Source organism: Apis florea, unplaced genomic scaffold (genome assembly GCF_048593485.1).
Source record: "Apis florea isolate Af1SG1 unplaced genomic scaffold, ASM4859348v1 contig_37_pilon, whole genome shotgun sequence".
Taxonomy (NCBI): Eukaryota; Metazoa; Arthropoda; class Insecta; order Hymenoptera; family Apidae; genus Apis; species Apis florea.
Window position 1 is genome coordinate 2,647,500 of NW_028256861.1, and position 16,011 is coordinate 2,663,510.

Genomic DNA, 16,011 nt, shown 5'->3' on the forward strand with positions numbered 1-16,011 from the left:
TGTAAAAGGTTTGGTTAGTTTCAGGGATGTATGAATCGAATTGAGACCTAGAATTAAATATTAAGATAAGATTAAACTTTAATTTGAAACTTAATCATTTATACAAATTATAAAATAAAAATAATAAATCTGAATTTAAAAAAATAGTCAAATATTTAGAAATTCAATGTATAAAATCTCTTTTTTAATTTAGAAAAAGATTAATTTTTTAAAATTTAATTTAAAAATTTTTTAATTAAATTTTTCGTTAAGATATTAAATATTAAAATATTGAATATTAAAAAGATTAAAACATTATATAATATTTTATAATATAATATTTTTTATAAAGAACATACATAATTAAATCTTAAAAATATTTTAAATTTTTAGTTCAATGTTCTATTTAAATCTAATACAGTTTCTGTTGATCTATTAAATTGTTATCTCTTAACAGCTGTTAACCTTAAAAGTTAAAACAAGGAAATGAAGAAAGAAATAAAATTGATATAAATTAAAAAATAAAATTAAAGATTAGCATATGAGAACAAACAATTGATGTTATTTTAAATGTATCGTTCATTAAACTTGATCCATTATATTAATTTATAAAAATCAATCTATATTTGTATATATTAAGTGATATGAGATAATAAGTAGAAATATTGATTAAAATAAATATTTTTAAAAAATTTATAGAATCAAAATAAGTGATTTGAAAATTTTTATAACATTTTTTATATAAAATTTTTAAAAGAGCATATGAAAAACATATCAAAACAATTTATTGTTATAAAGTATTGAATTGTTTGTAAGGACAAAAATATGAATTTTTATCTTCTTATGTAAGATTTCTATATATATATTTATATATACTATAAAAATATCATTTTATTAAAGTTTAATTAAATTAATTTTATGTATGTTTAATAATTTTGTATTTTTTTAGGATGCATATGGTATTATCATTAAATATGTTGCTGGTAATAGTTATATGTAAAATATTGTGTATATTTACTATTTTACCTATTTTATTAATAATTTTGAGAAGATACTATTTTAAAAAACGAACAGAGAGATCTCACAAAGAAACAGTTGTGGGTTTCTTTCATCCATATTGTAATTCAGGTGGTGGTGGTGAAAGAGTACTTTGGGCTGCTGTTAATGCTATACAAACAAAGTACAATTAACTTGAATAATTTGGTAAATTAATTAACAATACATTATTTTTAATATTTTTAAATTATAATACTTTTATAGATATCCTAATATACATATAGTTATTTATACTGGAGATCTTGATGCACATCCGGAACAAATTTTAAATAAAACAGAAAAAGTATTTAATTATAAAATTGAACATAAAATTGAATTTGTATATTTACATAGACGAAAATGGGTAGAAGCTTCGATGTATCCTTATTTTACACTTTTGGGACAGAGCTTAGGATCAATTTGGTTAGGTCTTGAAGCTTTAAATAGTTTTGTGCCAGGTAAAAATGTCTTATTTCATATCATTTTTTAAGTAACTATATTATTTATATATATTATTATTATTATAATTATATTATGTAAATCATGTAAAATATTATTTTAGATATTTATATTGATACCATGGGTTATGCATTTACATATCCACTATTTAGATATATTGGTGGATGTCGAGTAGCAACATATACTCATTATCCTACAATTTCAACTGATATGTTAAGACATATTTATAAAAGAGTTATTTCTCATACCAATAAAAGAGTTATAGCTAGAAATCCATTTTTATCAGCAGCCAAACTTACATATTATAAATTATTTGGATTTGTATGTATAAGAAAATTATTAAATAATTGTATTACAATATTTTAATCTATAATACTTGCTTTAGATATATGGTTGGGTTGGTAGTAGAGCAGAAATTATAATGGTTAATTCTTCATGGACTGAAGATCACATTAATACAATTTGGAAATGTCCATTAAAAACTCATAAAATTTATCCACCATGTGATGTAAAGCACTTAATATCACTACCATTTCTCAAGGATAATGAAAAATGTGATAATATTCGTATAGTATCAATTGCACAATTCAGACCAGAAAAAAATCATCCATTAATGTTAAAAGCTATATATGAGCTTAGATCAATTGTTAAAGAAGAAATTTGGGAAAAAGTAAATATAATATAGTATAAATATATTAATAAGACATATTAGAATATTTCTTTTTATAATATTTCATGATTGGAATCTCAATCAGGTTCGTCTAATTCTCATTGGATCCTGTCGAAATTTTGAAGATGAAATACGCATGAAAGATATGCAAGATTTATCAAAACATTTTGCATTAGATGAAAATGTGGAATTTAAATTAAATATACCATATTCAGAACTTCTATTAGAACTTCAACGAGCAACAATAGGTTTACATACAATGTGGAATGAACATTTTGGTATTAGCATTGTTGAATGTATGGCAGCAGGATTAATTGTAATAGCTCATGCTTCTGGTGGTCCAAAGTAAAGTATAATTCATATAAATGATAAAATACATTATTATATAAAATAAAAAAGACATTTTACATATAAGTTAACATATAGATTAACATATAGTTATAATATATGAATATAGAGCCGATATAATAGAAACACAACCAGGATCTCAAAATGGATTTTTAGCTACAGAAGCTGAAGAGTATGCAACAATTATGGCACATATTATTAACATGCATCCAAAAGATAGAAATGCTATTAGAACAGTTGCTAGGTATTAGTTTCATTAGTTTATTACTTTTTTAATATTTTTCTGCCAGAAATATTAATAAAAATTAATTTTTCAGAGCGTCTGTAAATCGGTTTTCGGATGAAGTATTCGAAAGAGAATTTTTGCGAACTATAGAACCATTTTTTAGACAAAAACAAGAATGATAATCTTTAAATGTTAATTTAAACTTTATTGCATTTTTTTAATTTTTTTATTTTTCTTTCATTCTTCTGTCAAAAAGTATTTCAGAAAAAGTTTTTAAAATGATTCATTTATCAATTTAATAAAAAAAAAAAAATATATATATATATATATATAAGTATAAAATTATTCTTAAATTCTTTAAATTCTAATATATATGTAATTTATTTAAAAATAGATAAAATATACAAAAAATTATATGTACATATGTTTTTGCATTCAAATAATATTTATTGCAATACAAAACATATATATTTATTCTGCATATTTATTTTCATATTCACAACCTTTACATTCTAAACTGTATGAAATATTATCTCCATCATTACTATTTTCACATAAGTTAAAATGAAGATTAAATTGAGCTAACATCAACTCTGCAACTTTTATAACTGTTTCTGTATGACAAGTAAGTTTTTTACTGCCAAGATTAATTCTAGAAGTACCTTTAGCTAGAGCCATAAAGATGATTAACTGAAATAAATGATTGATTATTGTATTATTTGTAAAATTTAAAGAATTACTTATAATTATTTGATAAAATACGTACTTGATCTTGCGCGTAATCGTCGACACAAGATCTTGCTAAAATTGTGTCCAAAATTTCATTAGCTGCCTGTATACCTGGAGCTATTTGCTCTTGACGTCCAGAACCCAATCCTGATCCACCAAAAATACATTCACTAGTCGTAGTACACGTTACGCTAATATTAATTATATTTTATTAGAAATATTATGTACAAAATTTATCATTTTATATTTTTATTCAGTATTAAAACCTTACTTAATGCCAGAACCATTACCAATAGCTATAGATTTATCCTCTTTATAGACTTCAATATTTATAGGTGGTAATGGAATATTATGCTTGTTTAAACCTTCTATTAAAATTGATTTTACATCATTGGCCATTTTATGTGCTTCCTCCAAAATGAAGAAAATATGAAAAATTATATAAATAAAAAATATATATAAATTTAATATTTAAAATTAGAAATATATTAAAATTATGAATATTAAATTACATATTAAAATTATATAAAATCATATTGAAATTATATAGAAACTATATATAAAAGTTACATACTTTAATAGGAACAACACCTGCAACATATGCCCATCCTAATATTTCACGGGGGATTCCTGGATCAGTTAAAGTAATAGCTTTCAAAATATGTACAGGTTTTATATATAAATATATTTCTCCACCTCCCTTTGGATAATAACCCCTTTAAAAATAATTAAAATATTAATACTTTTTAAATAAGACAATTTTACTTTATAGTAGAATATTAATAATAATATATATTAATATATACCTCGTTATAACTCTAAAATCAAAATCTGCTCCAAATTTATTAAGTAATGGCTTTAATACTTCTGTAAGATACTCTATATGTGGTCCCATAGGAACATTCGTACCACCTTTAAGAATTAATGTAACCATATCTCTTTGTGGAAAAAAAAGAGCACATGGTAAAGCTACTTGAGCTAACAAACAAATACAACCAGCAGTTCCTGTATCTATAAGAAATGTATTATTTCTTTTTTCATTTAATTGACCAGGTTTAAATTCTAGAAGTGTTGATCCTATATATGCTCCATGAACATCTGCATTACACATAGCTTTTAATAGTTCTACTCCTATAATATTTAATTTAATATATTAATTATTGTATCTTATTTATCTTGCTTTATTAATTATTATATAGATAATTTAATATTGTAATATGTATCTCTTTTTTCAAATATTTAACAATAATTAATGAAATTTTAATAAAAACAAACCTTTTAAATGTTGTGCAGCAAGTCCAGGTTTAGGACGACCTGCTCGTATATTATTAATTTTAATTGGAATTTTATACAATGCACTTAAAGAAAGTGCTATTCTTAATACTTGACCTCCCTAAATGCAAACATGATAATTTTTAATTGAAAACATTAAAATAATATATTTCAAACCTGTAATTTTTACAAGAAATTACAATTTTAATAATAATTAATTGAAAATATTAAAAATAACATATTTCAAACCTAATGACTAAATACCTAATAGTAAATATCTTACAAATATATTTTGTAAATTCTATTAAAAACTGATTAACCTTTATCATTTTTAAAATGATTAACTATAAAAAATATATACATACACCCTCTCCTAAACTTCCATCAATTTGTATTACGGACATGATATGAATGCAGTTGAGTGTGCGAAAAGCACACAACACTCCTCTATATAAATTTTGCACTAAAATATTGTTTCTTCTTTAAGAAAGCAAAATTGAAGTTATTTACCTAAAACAATAAAAATCTAAATACAAATTATAATGTATAAATAAATAAAAAATTTATTTTATATAAATTCATTTTAAAATCTATATATAATATATTATTTATACATATATTATTTACCAGTTAATAAATCACAAAATATATATATCTAATCAAAAAAAAATCACACTATCTTATGAGAAAATTCACTTAATTCGTAAATTTTAATTTTAATAAAAATTTATGTGTATATAAAGCATAATAAGCTATATATGAAGCAATTGTTTTTTTTCATCAAAATTTCTTTGACGGCATGAAATCAAATTATTTAAAATTTGAGCAGTTTTGTGGGAATATTGCCTACTAGAGGTTTCTCAACTCATTATATTTGTTCTTTCCTACAAGTGATCAAATCGTTCATTTTCACATATACGATTTTCGACTTTATCTCTATTTATTCCTATGCTAAAAACTAGTTTAGAAGAATAATTAATCTTAATCATTTACCAAATTTGTTATAATCTAGATTATTAAAGATTATTGTAACTCATAACTTTAAGGAACGATTCCCAACTATTTTTGAATTTTATTCATATCGAATTTAATACTCAATATTATAAACCAAGAAAGTCAAATTCATGATCCGTGAATCATAGAAAGTTAAAAAGACAAATTTAATCAAAATTATTATTCCAATGAGAAAAAAATTTTATTCAAATAAAAATATAGAATTTCGAGATATTGATTTTTTCAATGTCTGATCATTTATATTTATTATCTATTAGATAAAAATTCTATTCATGTGAGAATCAATCAATGATATTTATTTATCTTTATTATCATTAAAATTAATTTATGTTTATTATCATCTATATGCCAGTCTTTGATTCTAATTTTTAATTTTTATTTATATTCATTTTTGTATATTTATTTCTTTTTTAGCTTATGTATATTTTTATGTTTTGTATTGTATTGTGCTTACTTTATATATAGATATATATATAATAATAAAATTACAGTTCATACCATTTAATATTTGTATTTTAGCTGTCATTAATGTGAATCTGTATAGTGCATTAATACATATCATGATAAATTTACATAATAGTATTATAAATTAAAAAATAAGTATTAAGTAATATATATATAGTATTATAATATAATCAATATATTTTTCTTAAATTTTTCTTTCTTTAGAATTTTATAATTCATGAAATAAAATAGATCTTAATCTAAGTAATTAATTACTGCAATAAATGTAATAAAATAAAACTTAATTATATCATAAAAAGAATTTTTGCAATCATATTTATAATTTCCTTTTTCGTAAAATATAACATGATATTTATATTTTTAATTCACATATATTTGAATTTTAAATTGAAAAATATTTTTATTTAATATATAAAAATATAATATATTTAAAAAAGGATTATCATTAATGCTTACTTATTTGTTGATAGTTAATTTTATATTGTATTTTTATTTACAAATTTTTAATACAAATTATTTTGTTGTAGTATAAAAATTAATAACAATTTATAATATAACTTATTGTTTATTATAAATAAAATTTTATTCATAATCATGTTTAATATATGATTTTAAAAGGTTTTGTTAATAATTATTATCATCATAATATAAATATTTTATAAATGAATGAATGATTTTCATAACAATTTAATCTAATTCATTTCCATTTCTACTTGTTCTTGTTCATCACTGGATTCCTGCATTTTGTCTTGTTCAGTAATTTCTTCTAATTTCCTTCTTTCTTTTAACCCTACAGCAGGTGATTTTATAAGTGATAAATCACGTTGAACTTCTTTAATATCTCTTTCTTTTTCTAATTCTCGTCCTTTACGTAATCGTTGCATTATATGTAGATTTTGTCTCCTTTGTTTGATATTTTCTACTTTTTTCATAGCATCAATTGCATTATGCCATAACTCTCTATTATACTTAATAGGAATATTTCTTCTTTTTTCAAATTCAAATGATGGATCTACTGCCAACTCTTTTCCAACTGTTTTCCTATATGCTTTAGTCCATTTTACTTTCCTTGGATTTTTCTTTTTCTTGAATGCAGCATGACATTTTGATCGACAAAACTTAAATATCTGTAACAAACAAAATATGATATACAAATATATGTAGTATTATAATAATATATATATATAATATATATAATAATTGATTATCAATATTGAATAATTGTTAATTGTTTATATATTTACAAAAATATACAAACAAATAAATAATATATATATAACCTAAATAATATCGAAAAAGTTTGTATTTTATAATTTGAAAAAAATATTTCAAAATATAATTTTGAATTTTACTATTATTAATATTATAAAAAAATATATATAAAAATTCTCACCTTACAATCATTTCTTACGAATTGTATTCCATGTCCCGGATATATTCGAGACGAACAAAAATAACACGTTTCTATACGCATGTTGCATTCATTTATGAAAATACTGTATTAAGTCGGAAATCAAGACAATGAATATAAAATTACGGATAAGATAAAAAACTGTAATAATATTTTTCCATAAAAATTTATTATATTCTAAATATTTTTTTAGAATTTCTTATAGTAATTTAATATATTTTCATTTTTGAAACAATTCAATGTCAATAATATTTACTTATAAGCTATAAATATAATTAATATATAAAAATTCAAAATAATATTTTATATATTAAATTATATATATATGTAAAATAAATAATATATTTTTTAATTTAATAATTTTTTAAAAAATATTTTGTAAAATTAAAATGAAAAATTTAAATCATTACTAACTTGAACAAAATATTTAAAAATATAGATATAATAAAAATTTGAATTTTTTCTTGAAAGATATTAACATACGATATTAATATTTTTGAAATAATATTGTTTACTATTACATTTATCATTATAAGTATTTTAAAAATAACATTTTATAAACAATAAAAATATATTTTTTGCAATTAATCTTTTCTGTTTTAATATTTTACAATTGATTAAATAGAATATTCATAATAGTAAATTATATATATATATTTTAAATTTTATACTTACTTTTATATTTGTATTCATTTTAATGTTCTGAAGTTGCTGATTTTTAGTAAGTTATATTTTATTTATTAAGTATAATAAAAATTTTTCATAAATATTGTGGCTTTAAAATATTACAATCTAATTTATATATATTTTTTAAATTTTACATATAATTATTTTCATAGCAAATATTTTTTTTTCTTTGATTGATTTTAAAAAATGCTTTTTCTCAAGATTACTAACCTTTTGTGCTCTTAATTGTATTTATTTATTATTATAAAAATTGTTCATTTTTAAAATATTTTCCCAAATAATATCTAAATGATTTTGTAAAAATTTTGAAATAATTCTAGATTATATGGAATATGATTTTTATCAAAGATATCTATTATTTTTTCAAATTTTTTAAATTATTTTCTAATTATTTATAGAAAATAAATAAAATTTACGATTAATAATAATTATTAAAATTAAAACAATATAAATTGAGAACAATATTTAAAATACAATTTGAGTACAAAAGATTATACTATTTATAAATGCATAATTACATCTTTTTTTTAACAAAGATATTGTAAAATCACTTAATAAAAATTTCTTATTTACATTCGTTCATACTTTATAAACAATACTTAAATACAATCTTACAACGAAACATCAAATAGTAATTTAAACTTTGCATAATTTTCAGCATTATAATTTATTAAACATTTTGATTTTCCTAAATAATTTTATTTATCATTTATAATCTATTTTTTTAAATAATTTTTAACTTTATATTTATAATCACATGTAATTAATTTTTTGTGTTTTTAACACGTTTTGCAAAGGTATGTATATATTTATAATAATTCATAATATACGAATTACAATGGACATTGTATCACATTTATCTTACTACTATACGACATTCGATTGTTATTTATTTCTTTTTTACGGCATTCGTGTTTTTGATATAATATTAATAATCGATAAATTTGAGAATGAAATTCTCGTCCATTTTATAAAATGTACAATACAATTAAAAAAAATATATATATATATATGTTTCAATACATTTAGTATGTTCAAAACCAAATTTAGTATGAATTAGGTACTGCACTGAAATACTTTTTTTCGTTTTTCAACGCATGTCATAAAAAGAGATATCACAAATTTCGCTATTCGACGTAAATACATTGATATTTGTACTTTCTATTTAATTTTTAATGAAATTTATTTTTAATTTTAAACTGAAATCTAATTTTTTTCTTGGTATGTTGAATAAATATTAATCTTCTGATCCAGCACCTTAAAAATAATCCATTATTAATTACAATATATTTTATATATAGCATTGATTATTATGTTAATATTGACAATTATAATCATTAACTTACTTTAAGGCCTCGATACTACCATTTAACGTCTTTTATTTCCATGACGTCGACCGAACTTACGATTTTTCCTATAAATAAAGAGAAATTAATATTTATCATTATATGTTATAAATGTTGATTCAAATTGTTAAAAAATGCAATATTAATATGAAATCTAATATTTAATAATATTAATATAATATATATATATATATATATATATATGGATTGTACTTAGTTAATTGATTAAGGATATAATTAAGAAACTTATAAATAACTAAAGAAATCCAATAAAGATCAGAAATTTTCATTTATTCTTTTAAAATCATTCAAATTTAAGATATTCATTTAATTAGTTTTTTTATTATTTATACGTTATAATAAAATAATTAAAAAATAAATTTCATTCAAATCAATAACACTTTGACATACATCGTTTATATTTCTTAGATAATATGTTTTTTAATATGTTTGTATCTTTATTTAATTTCTTTGCTTAGAAAATTTCATATGATATGCCATATTTTTCAATCACTTTTAGCTCAAATATTGTAATATTGTTTAATCATGTGTACTATATAAAAAGTAAAAAATATACCTAATTTTACTCGGTGAAGGAACCGGAGTATGTTCGGCAATAACAGGTAATACAGAAGTAAATTTATCAGTTGGACGTAAAAGGCGTGCTGTACGAGAAGATAATCTCCATATCAGTCTTTGTCTGTGAGGAGTTTGCTCTTGAGCATTATATTTGCTCAATACAGCACCCACAGCTTCATGTGTAGAAAAAAAACTTGTGTCTGAAATCTATATATTTTATTAAGTTACTCATTATATTGAAAAAATATAAGAAATATAAATATATAAAATATAATAATTAAATATAATAAATATATAAATTGTTATACAATTACCTTACATATCTTTTGAAGTTCTATAGCAAAGTCCAAAAGTCTAAGCATTTGATGTCTTGATGTTATAGATGTATTAATAGTAGAGGAACTAGGTATAGCAGTTGTTGATATGGGAATATCTGTATTAGTGTCTAATCGATTCACTGCACCATCTAAATATGTGCAGAGTAAAACAAGTGCCACTTCTGATGGTCTCAAACTTGCACAATTACCATCACATGCAACCATTTCTAACCTAAGTAAAAGCTCAGATTCCTAAAATAAGATAGATAGCAAATTTATATTATACATTATATTCATATATTATATTAACGTAATATTTTTAACAAAATTAAAATTATTACCGTAACAATATTGGTATACATATCTAGTCCTAAGTGTGATGCAATTGCAAGGAACATTGCATTGAATAATTGAAGAAAAGTTAAAGATGTAATAGGTTGAGTACCAGGTGCCCATTCTAACTTATTCCGTATTACTTCTGACATACGTTTAAGATCACCACCTGTGCATTTACACTGAGAAATTGAAACTAAGTGATCAGCATCCAATGACTGTGCTAACTGAACAGCAGCTATGTGAAAAGCAGATACACTTATACAAGCCATATGTTTTGGTCTTGCTTTCATTTTTGTTAAAAATCGATCCATTAAATTAATAGCAACAAAAAATACATCTGATGGTAGATCATACCATACTTTCAAACATCTTAAAACATGAGCAGACCCATCACGAGCTCCAATTGTTATTTCATCATTCTGAAAGAAATAAAATTATTTAGATAAAAAATATGTACTAATATAATGTTTTTTTACAATTAAAAAAAGTTCTTTCAATTTAATATAAATTCTTTATATAATTTATATACATACTTGTGTTATATTAGGTAATTGAAGGTTAGGTTGATATTTTACTTCAAGGACCAAAGCTTCTTGTAATTGTTCAAGTAGCGGGTGGATTGCATCCGGTACAGGCAAGCCCGATGTGTCCATTCCTGCAATGTGTGACTGACAGCTCACTACAGCAATAATGAAAAAATAAAATAATATAAAAAATGCGTAGTGTGGCTGATAATATAAATGTCACACAACAAGAATGGCGCAGCTGGCTAGCCTTGTATCTATAAAAAAAAAATAATATTAATATAATATAAAATAATTATTTAAAAGTTAAAAAAAATTTAATTTAAATTATTTGTAATTATTATATTAATAATAATAGATAAATTTATTCTAAACATATGCTATCATATATTTAATTGATTTAACAATCAACAATGGTTTATTTTTTAATAATATAAATTCAATTATGTACATATATCTGTATTTAAATACTTAAAATAATTAAATAGTTAATGAACTATTTTAGAAAAAAAATATAGAAAAACAAGAAATATTTAATTGAATCATAAATTAAAATTGAAAATTTCATAATGATATAATTTTTATGTTTATTAATATAATATTTAAATATTAAAACTTACGAATACTATTAAAAATAATACTTTTTATTATTTTCATTATTTTCTTTTGTTATTATTTTAGCGCATTTATATATTATGCATCGTCATTAAATTGTATACTTATTGAAAGCTACAAAGAATGTACTAGAAAAGTACTTAATTCGAAATAATTTCGACTACAACATCTTCGATTGTACATTTTTTCTTTTATATAATTTGAGGATATATTAATTTAAAACTCAATCAATAATAATAATAATAATAATAATAATAATAATATAAATATAAATATAAATATAAAATTATGTTATATAAACAATATCGCTAATGATCAATGAAATTATAAAAATATTTATATATAATATATAAAGATTTTATATATTTTAACAATTTTATATTTAAATAATTTTAAAATCATTTATATATTATAATAACATGATGAAATAAAAAAATTAAATATTGAAAATATGTAAATACTGAAAAATTCAAAACAAAAAAAAATAAAAGTTATAAAAGTAATAATAATAATAAAGTAAAGTAATAGTAAAAAAAATAATAATAATAATAAAAAAATTATAAAGTAATAATAATAATAATAATAAAATTATAAAGTAATAATAATAATAATAATAAGAAGAAGAAGAAGAATAACAATAAAAACAATAACAACAACAATAATAATAATAATAAGATATTTTTTTTATATTTACTAATAAAATTACTAATAAAATTAATTGTATAAAAAAATAAGAATTATATGAGAAACAAGAAGGAAAAAAAATATTTAAAATTTAAAATAAAATAACAACAAAATTTAGAAAACAGTAAAATTTTCGAAATTTATTCTCTGAATATACAAAATATCAAAAAGACATTATATGTCATTTTAATATTCGAATTGTTATTATCATATTCAAAAGAAGATTGTAGAAAAAATTTCAATCGGATGATGCAACAATGAACTGTCAAAATTAAGAGAACGTAAGATCGTAATTTAGACTTATCGTAAATGAATGAATATGAAAACAAAAACAAATTTAAAATATGCAAACGTGTAAATGAACTTTTCCTTAATAGAATAAGTATAAATAAAATTTGCAATTAAAATCTGAATAAGTATAATATATAATATTCATAGATATTAAAATGTCAATAGAAAGTTTAAGAAAGATATTAATTTTGAAAAGGTGTAATTATTGTAAATACATGTACAACATGTAAAAATTAAAATCATATTTATATTTATATTATTTTAATAGTTATATGAATAATAAAAAAAATGATATAATAAAAATAACATTCTAAGATTGATTTCATAATATTCTAAAAATATAATATGTTTGTTTTAATCGGTAATTAAAAAGAAATTACTATAAAAAAATTGTTTATTTAAAAAATTAATATGATTAGGTTATGAAAAATTAATAGATAATATAAAAAATTTAATATAAAAAATTTTTCTATATTAATCGTAAATTGATTCGTTATTGGCAACAAAATACATATAATAGTTTTTCGTATATAAAAATTAATGTACATACCATTTATTTCAAATTTACAATACGAAATTAAGATCATTGAAAACTATATGTGTATTTATATTATCTTTTTTCTTTACATAAGAATGAGCTCCCGCAAAGAGCAAAATATACACTACACACGAGCGCGTACATGAACGATATTGTAATTCGCATCTGCTTGTGAATCATCACGGACGGAAAATATCCGAATTACTACGGACACATACGAATTTAAACGAATTTAACCGAAGTATATAACGTATAAAATTGCTGATTATTTTTGTAAAATATTTCTTAATAATTTATTTATTAAGTAATTCAAATAAATTTAAAAAAATTATTCAAAATTTAAATAATTGATTATTTAAACAAAAATTAATAAATAATAAAAATTAAAACGCAAATAATCATATATTATAAACAAAATAAATAATTCGCATAAGAATTGAAATTTTAAAATATTCTAGATTACATTTTCAATATTCTCTTCTAGAATATTTTTTAATAATCTTTATATCTGTATCTATAATATTTATTTGAATTTATTTCTAATATATTTGAAATGAATTTATTATCTTTTAATATTAAATAAATTTCGAAATAATTTTTATCTTTTTCATTAGTAATCATAAATAAACATTATATTATTTATTATTTTTAAAAACATAATATACAAAATTATAATGATTTATTTGTATTAATTTGTAGAAAAATAAAAATTTAATTTTTAATATAATTGTAGATATTGTGTTAAGTTTAAAAATATTAGAAAATTGTAGTAAAATAATTAATTAATATTATATTATAATATATATCAGATAATTAAATACACAATTAAAAGTCATTATAATTATAGTTAATAGTTGTACTATTCCCGTTATTTCGCCATTTTGTTCTAGTTAGACATTTGAATGTATTTTGTAAATACTTTCTGAATTATAATGAAATTTTAAAAAAAAACTTACCCGGATGCGTCCGAAACGCTTTTACGTTAATAGATCACCCAATTTTGGCTTTTTTATCGTGTTTGTCAATATAGATAGGAAACAGATTCACGAACGAAATATTCCGTTTGACAGTTGTTTTAACAATAAGAAATGGTGGAGCTATGAACGTTCAGCTGATCATTATGCGTCAGTATACGCCTTCACAGTCATGCGTAATAAGAACTAGTTCTATAAACATAGTTTATTTAATAAAAAATTCTGAATAATGTTATTATATGTTATTATATGAATCATTATCATTATTAATTGTTTTTAAAAACAATTTTTGTTAATTTTAAATAAAATTTAATGCTATTTTCATATTCATTCGATATTAATATGTATTAATAATTTATATAATTTATATAAATTATTAATACATATTTTTTATAATATTAGTAATTTTATATGTAATGTATAAAAAATATAAATATAAATATATATAATAAAAATAAATAATAAAAATATTATTTTTATACATTATATATTATATTATATTTTTAATCATGTGAATCAAATTCTTGTCCATACATTTATATATCCTTTTGATATTACATTATAGTTCATGAGCAAACTTCAGTTGATTCTGTTGCAAAATTTATTACAACATTTGATAGTCATTTCATAATAATATACAAGGATAAACTTATAACTTCATTTAAATAAAAAATAAACGGAAAGAATATTATATTTTTATGAAATATTAAAAAAATAATAAGTAAAACTTTTTTTTTATATATAAATTTTTCCATAACCATCTATTGTAACATATTTCTATCAATTTTTATATTCCGTTTATGAAAAAGTCATGAAATCATTTTTTCAAATCATATTTCATCATAATTAAAATATTTGTCTTTTAAGTGTTTCAAGTTATCTTTAGTTTCAAAAACATAAAAATTACTAGATACCATTTGAACTGTATAATGAATAAATAAAGTTTCGAGAAAAAAAATAATTTTTTTATGAACACATTAAAAAAAAAATACAATAAAAATTGTACATGAGCATGAAATATATTTATAATAATTTATAAATATATTTATAATATATATATATTTTAAAATATATTTATAATATTTATAATATATTTATAATATATTTTAAAATATATTTATAATAAATATATTTATAACAATGATTACGTGGAAAAATAAATATATACCATTTATTTATATTTAATATAAAAATAAACAAAAAATTTTTTTTGCTGTTACTTCATAAAGATATATCTTTCCATTTGTTTTTTATTTAAATAAAGATATAATTTTTCATTTTCGTATATATATATATATATATATATATATATATATATATATATATATATATATATATCTATTATATTTTTATAAATATACATATAAACATAAAAAATATAAATAATTTTCAATAAATAAATATGCATATTTTAATATTACAAGGTTTTTGCTTTATTTTCATGAAAAAAATAAGTATTTCACTAATAGTATTATATATATAATAAAGAAAAAAATAATAAAAATATTTTTT

At 19.7% G+C, this 16,011-nt stretch overlaps 4 protein-coding genes across 8 annotated transcripts; 1 reads left to right on the forward strand and 3 right to left on the reverse strand.

Moving 5' to 3' along the window:
• The first annotated feature begins 16 nt into the window (after positions 1–16).
• On the forward strand, positions 17–3,191 carry Alg11 (ALG11 alpha-1,2-mannosyltransferase). Its single transcript, XM_031915070.2, has 8 exons — positions 17–824; positions 929–1,159; positions 1,240–1,472; positions 1,577–1,794; positions 1,859–2,143; positions 2,229–2,488; positions 2,601–2,735; positions 2,809–3,191. The coding sequence occupies exons 1-8, from the start codon at positions 805–807 to the stop codon at positions 2,894–2,896; spliced, it is 1,470 nt and encodes a 489-aa protein (XP_031770930.2). The 5' UTR covers positions 17–804; the 3' UTR covers positions 2,897–3,191.
• On the reverse strand, positions 3,144–6,039 carry Rtca (RNA 3'-terminal phosphate cyclase). Of its 3 annotated transcripts, XM_086916092.1 has the most exons (9): positions 5,712–5,873; positions 5,346–5,602; positions 5,084–5,228; positions 4,722–4,839; positions 4,253–4,577; positions 4,021–4,162; positions 3,718–3,857; positions 3,484–3,637; positions 3,144–3,407 (listed from the first exon to the last, which is right to left on the reverse strand). In XM_086916092.1, the coding sequence occupies exons 3-9, from the start codon at positions 5,120–5,122 to the stop codon at positions 3,189–3,191; spliced, it is 1,137 nt and encodes a 378-aa protein (XP_086772218.1). In that variant the 5' UTR covers positions 5,123–5,228; positions 5,346–5,602; positions 5,712–5,873; the 3' UTR covers positions 3,144–3,188. The 3 variants fall into 3 exon arrangements, with proteins under 3 accessions (XP_086772218.1, XP_031776536.1, XP_012350923.1); XM_031920676.2 differs by lacking the exon at positions 5,346–5,602 and having other exon boundaries at positions 5,712–6,039; XM_012495469.3 differs by lacking the exon at positions 5,712–5,873 and having other exon boundaries at positions 5,346–5,692.
• A 617-nt stretch (positions 6,040–6,656) lies between these two features.
• RpL24-like (ribosomal protein L24-like) lies at positions 6,657–7,868 on the reverse strand. The gene is made up of 2 exons (XM_003691131.4): positions 7,591–7,868; positions 6,657–7,324 (listed from the first exon to the last, which is right to left on the reverse strand). The coding sequence occupies exons 1-2, from the start codon at positions 7,669–7,671 to the stop codon at positions 6,890–6,892; spliced, it is 516 nt and encodes a 171-aa protein (XP_003691179.1). The 5' UTR covers positions 7,672–7,868; the 3' UTR covers positions 6,657–6,889.
• Positions 7,869–8,943: 1,075 nt separating this feature from the next.
• Positions 8,944–14,691, reverse strand: CycG (cyclin G). Of its 3 annotated transcripts, none has more exons than XM_003691130.4 (7): positions 14,482–14,691; positions 11,407–11,654; positions 10,879–11,292; positions 10,535–10,789; positions 10,219–10,427; positions 9,642–9,709; positions 8,944–9,552 (listed from the first exon to the last, which is right to left on the reverse strand). In XM_003691130.4, the coding sequence occupies exons 2-6, from the start codon at positions 11,524–11,526 to the stop codon at positions 9,664–9,666; spliced, it is 1,044 nt and encodes a 347-aa protein (XP_003691178.1). In that variant the 5' UTR covers positions 11,527–11,654; positions 14,482–14,691; the 3' UTR covers positions 8,944–9,552; positions 9,642–9,663. The 3 variants fall into 3 exon arrangements, with proteins under 3 accessions (XP_003691178.1, XP_086772219.1, XP_012350907.1); XM_086916093.1 differs by having other exon boundaries at positions 11,407–11,552; positions 14,482–14,647; XM_012495453.3 differs by lacking the exon at positions 14,482–14,691 and adding an exon at positions 13,538–13,699.
• Between the last annotated feature and the right edge of the window lie 1,320 nt (positions 14,692–16,011).

Excerpts from the sequence above, each read along its gene's own strand:
- RpL24-like (XM_003691131.4), bottom strand. The coding sequence starts at position 7,671 with ATGCGTATAGAAACGTGTTATTTTTGTTCGTCTCGAATATATCCGGGA. Across the intron at positions 7,325-7,590 it reads TCGTAAGAAATGATTGTAAG|ATATTTAAGTTTTGTCGATC; the intron begins GTGAGAATTTTT and ends TGTTTGTTACAG.
- Rtca (XM_031920676.2), bottom strand. The coding sequence starts at position 5,122 with ATGTCCGTAATACAAATTGATGGAAGTTTAGGAGAGGGT. Across the intron at positions 4,840-5,083 it reads ATGGAAGTTTAGGAGAGGGT|GGAGGTCAAGTATTAAGAAT; the intron begins GTATGTATATAT and ends GTTTGCATTTAG. Across the intron at positions 3,408-3,483 it reads ACGATTACGCGCAAGATCAA|TTAATCATCTTTATGGCTCT; the intron begins GTACGTATTTTA and ends CATTTATTTCAG.
- CycG (XM_003691130.4), bottom strand. The coding sequence starts at position 11,526 with ATGGACACATCGGGCTTGCCTGTACCGGATGCAATCCACCCGCTACTT. Across the intron at positions 11,293-11,406 it reads AATTACCTAATATAACACAA|AATGATGAAATAACAATTGG; the intron begins GTATGTATATAA and ends TATTTCTTTCAG. Across the intron at positions 10,428-10,534 it reads AACTTCAAAAGATATGTAAG|ATTTCAGACACAAGTTTTTT; the intron begins GTAATTGTATAA and ends TAAAATATATAG.
- Alg11 (XM_031915070.2), top strand. The coding sequence starts at position 805 with ATGAATTTTTATCTTCTTAT. Across the intron at positions 2,144-2,228 it reads AAGAAGAAATTTGGGAAAAA|GTTCGTCTAATTCTCATTGG; the intron begins GTAAATATAATA and ends AATCTCAATCAG. Across the intron at positions 2,736-2,808 it reads GCTATTAGAACAGTTGCTAG|AGCGTCTGTAAATCGGTTTT; the intron begins GTATTAGTTTCA and ends TTAATTTTTCAG.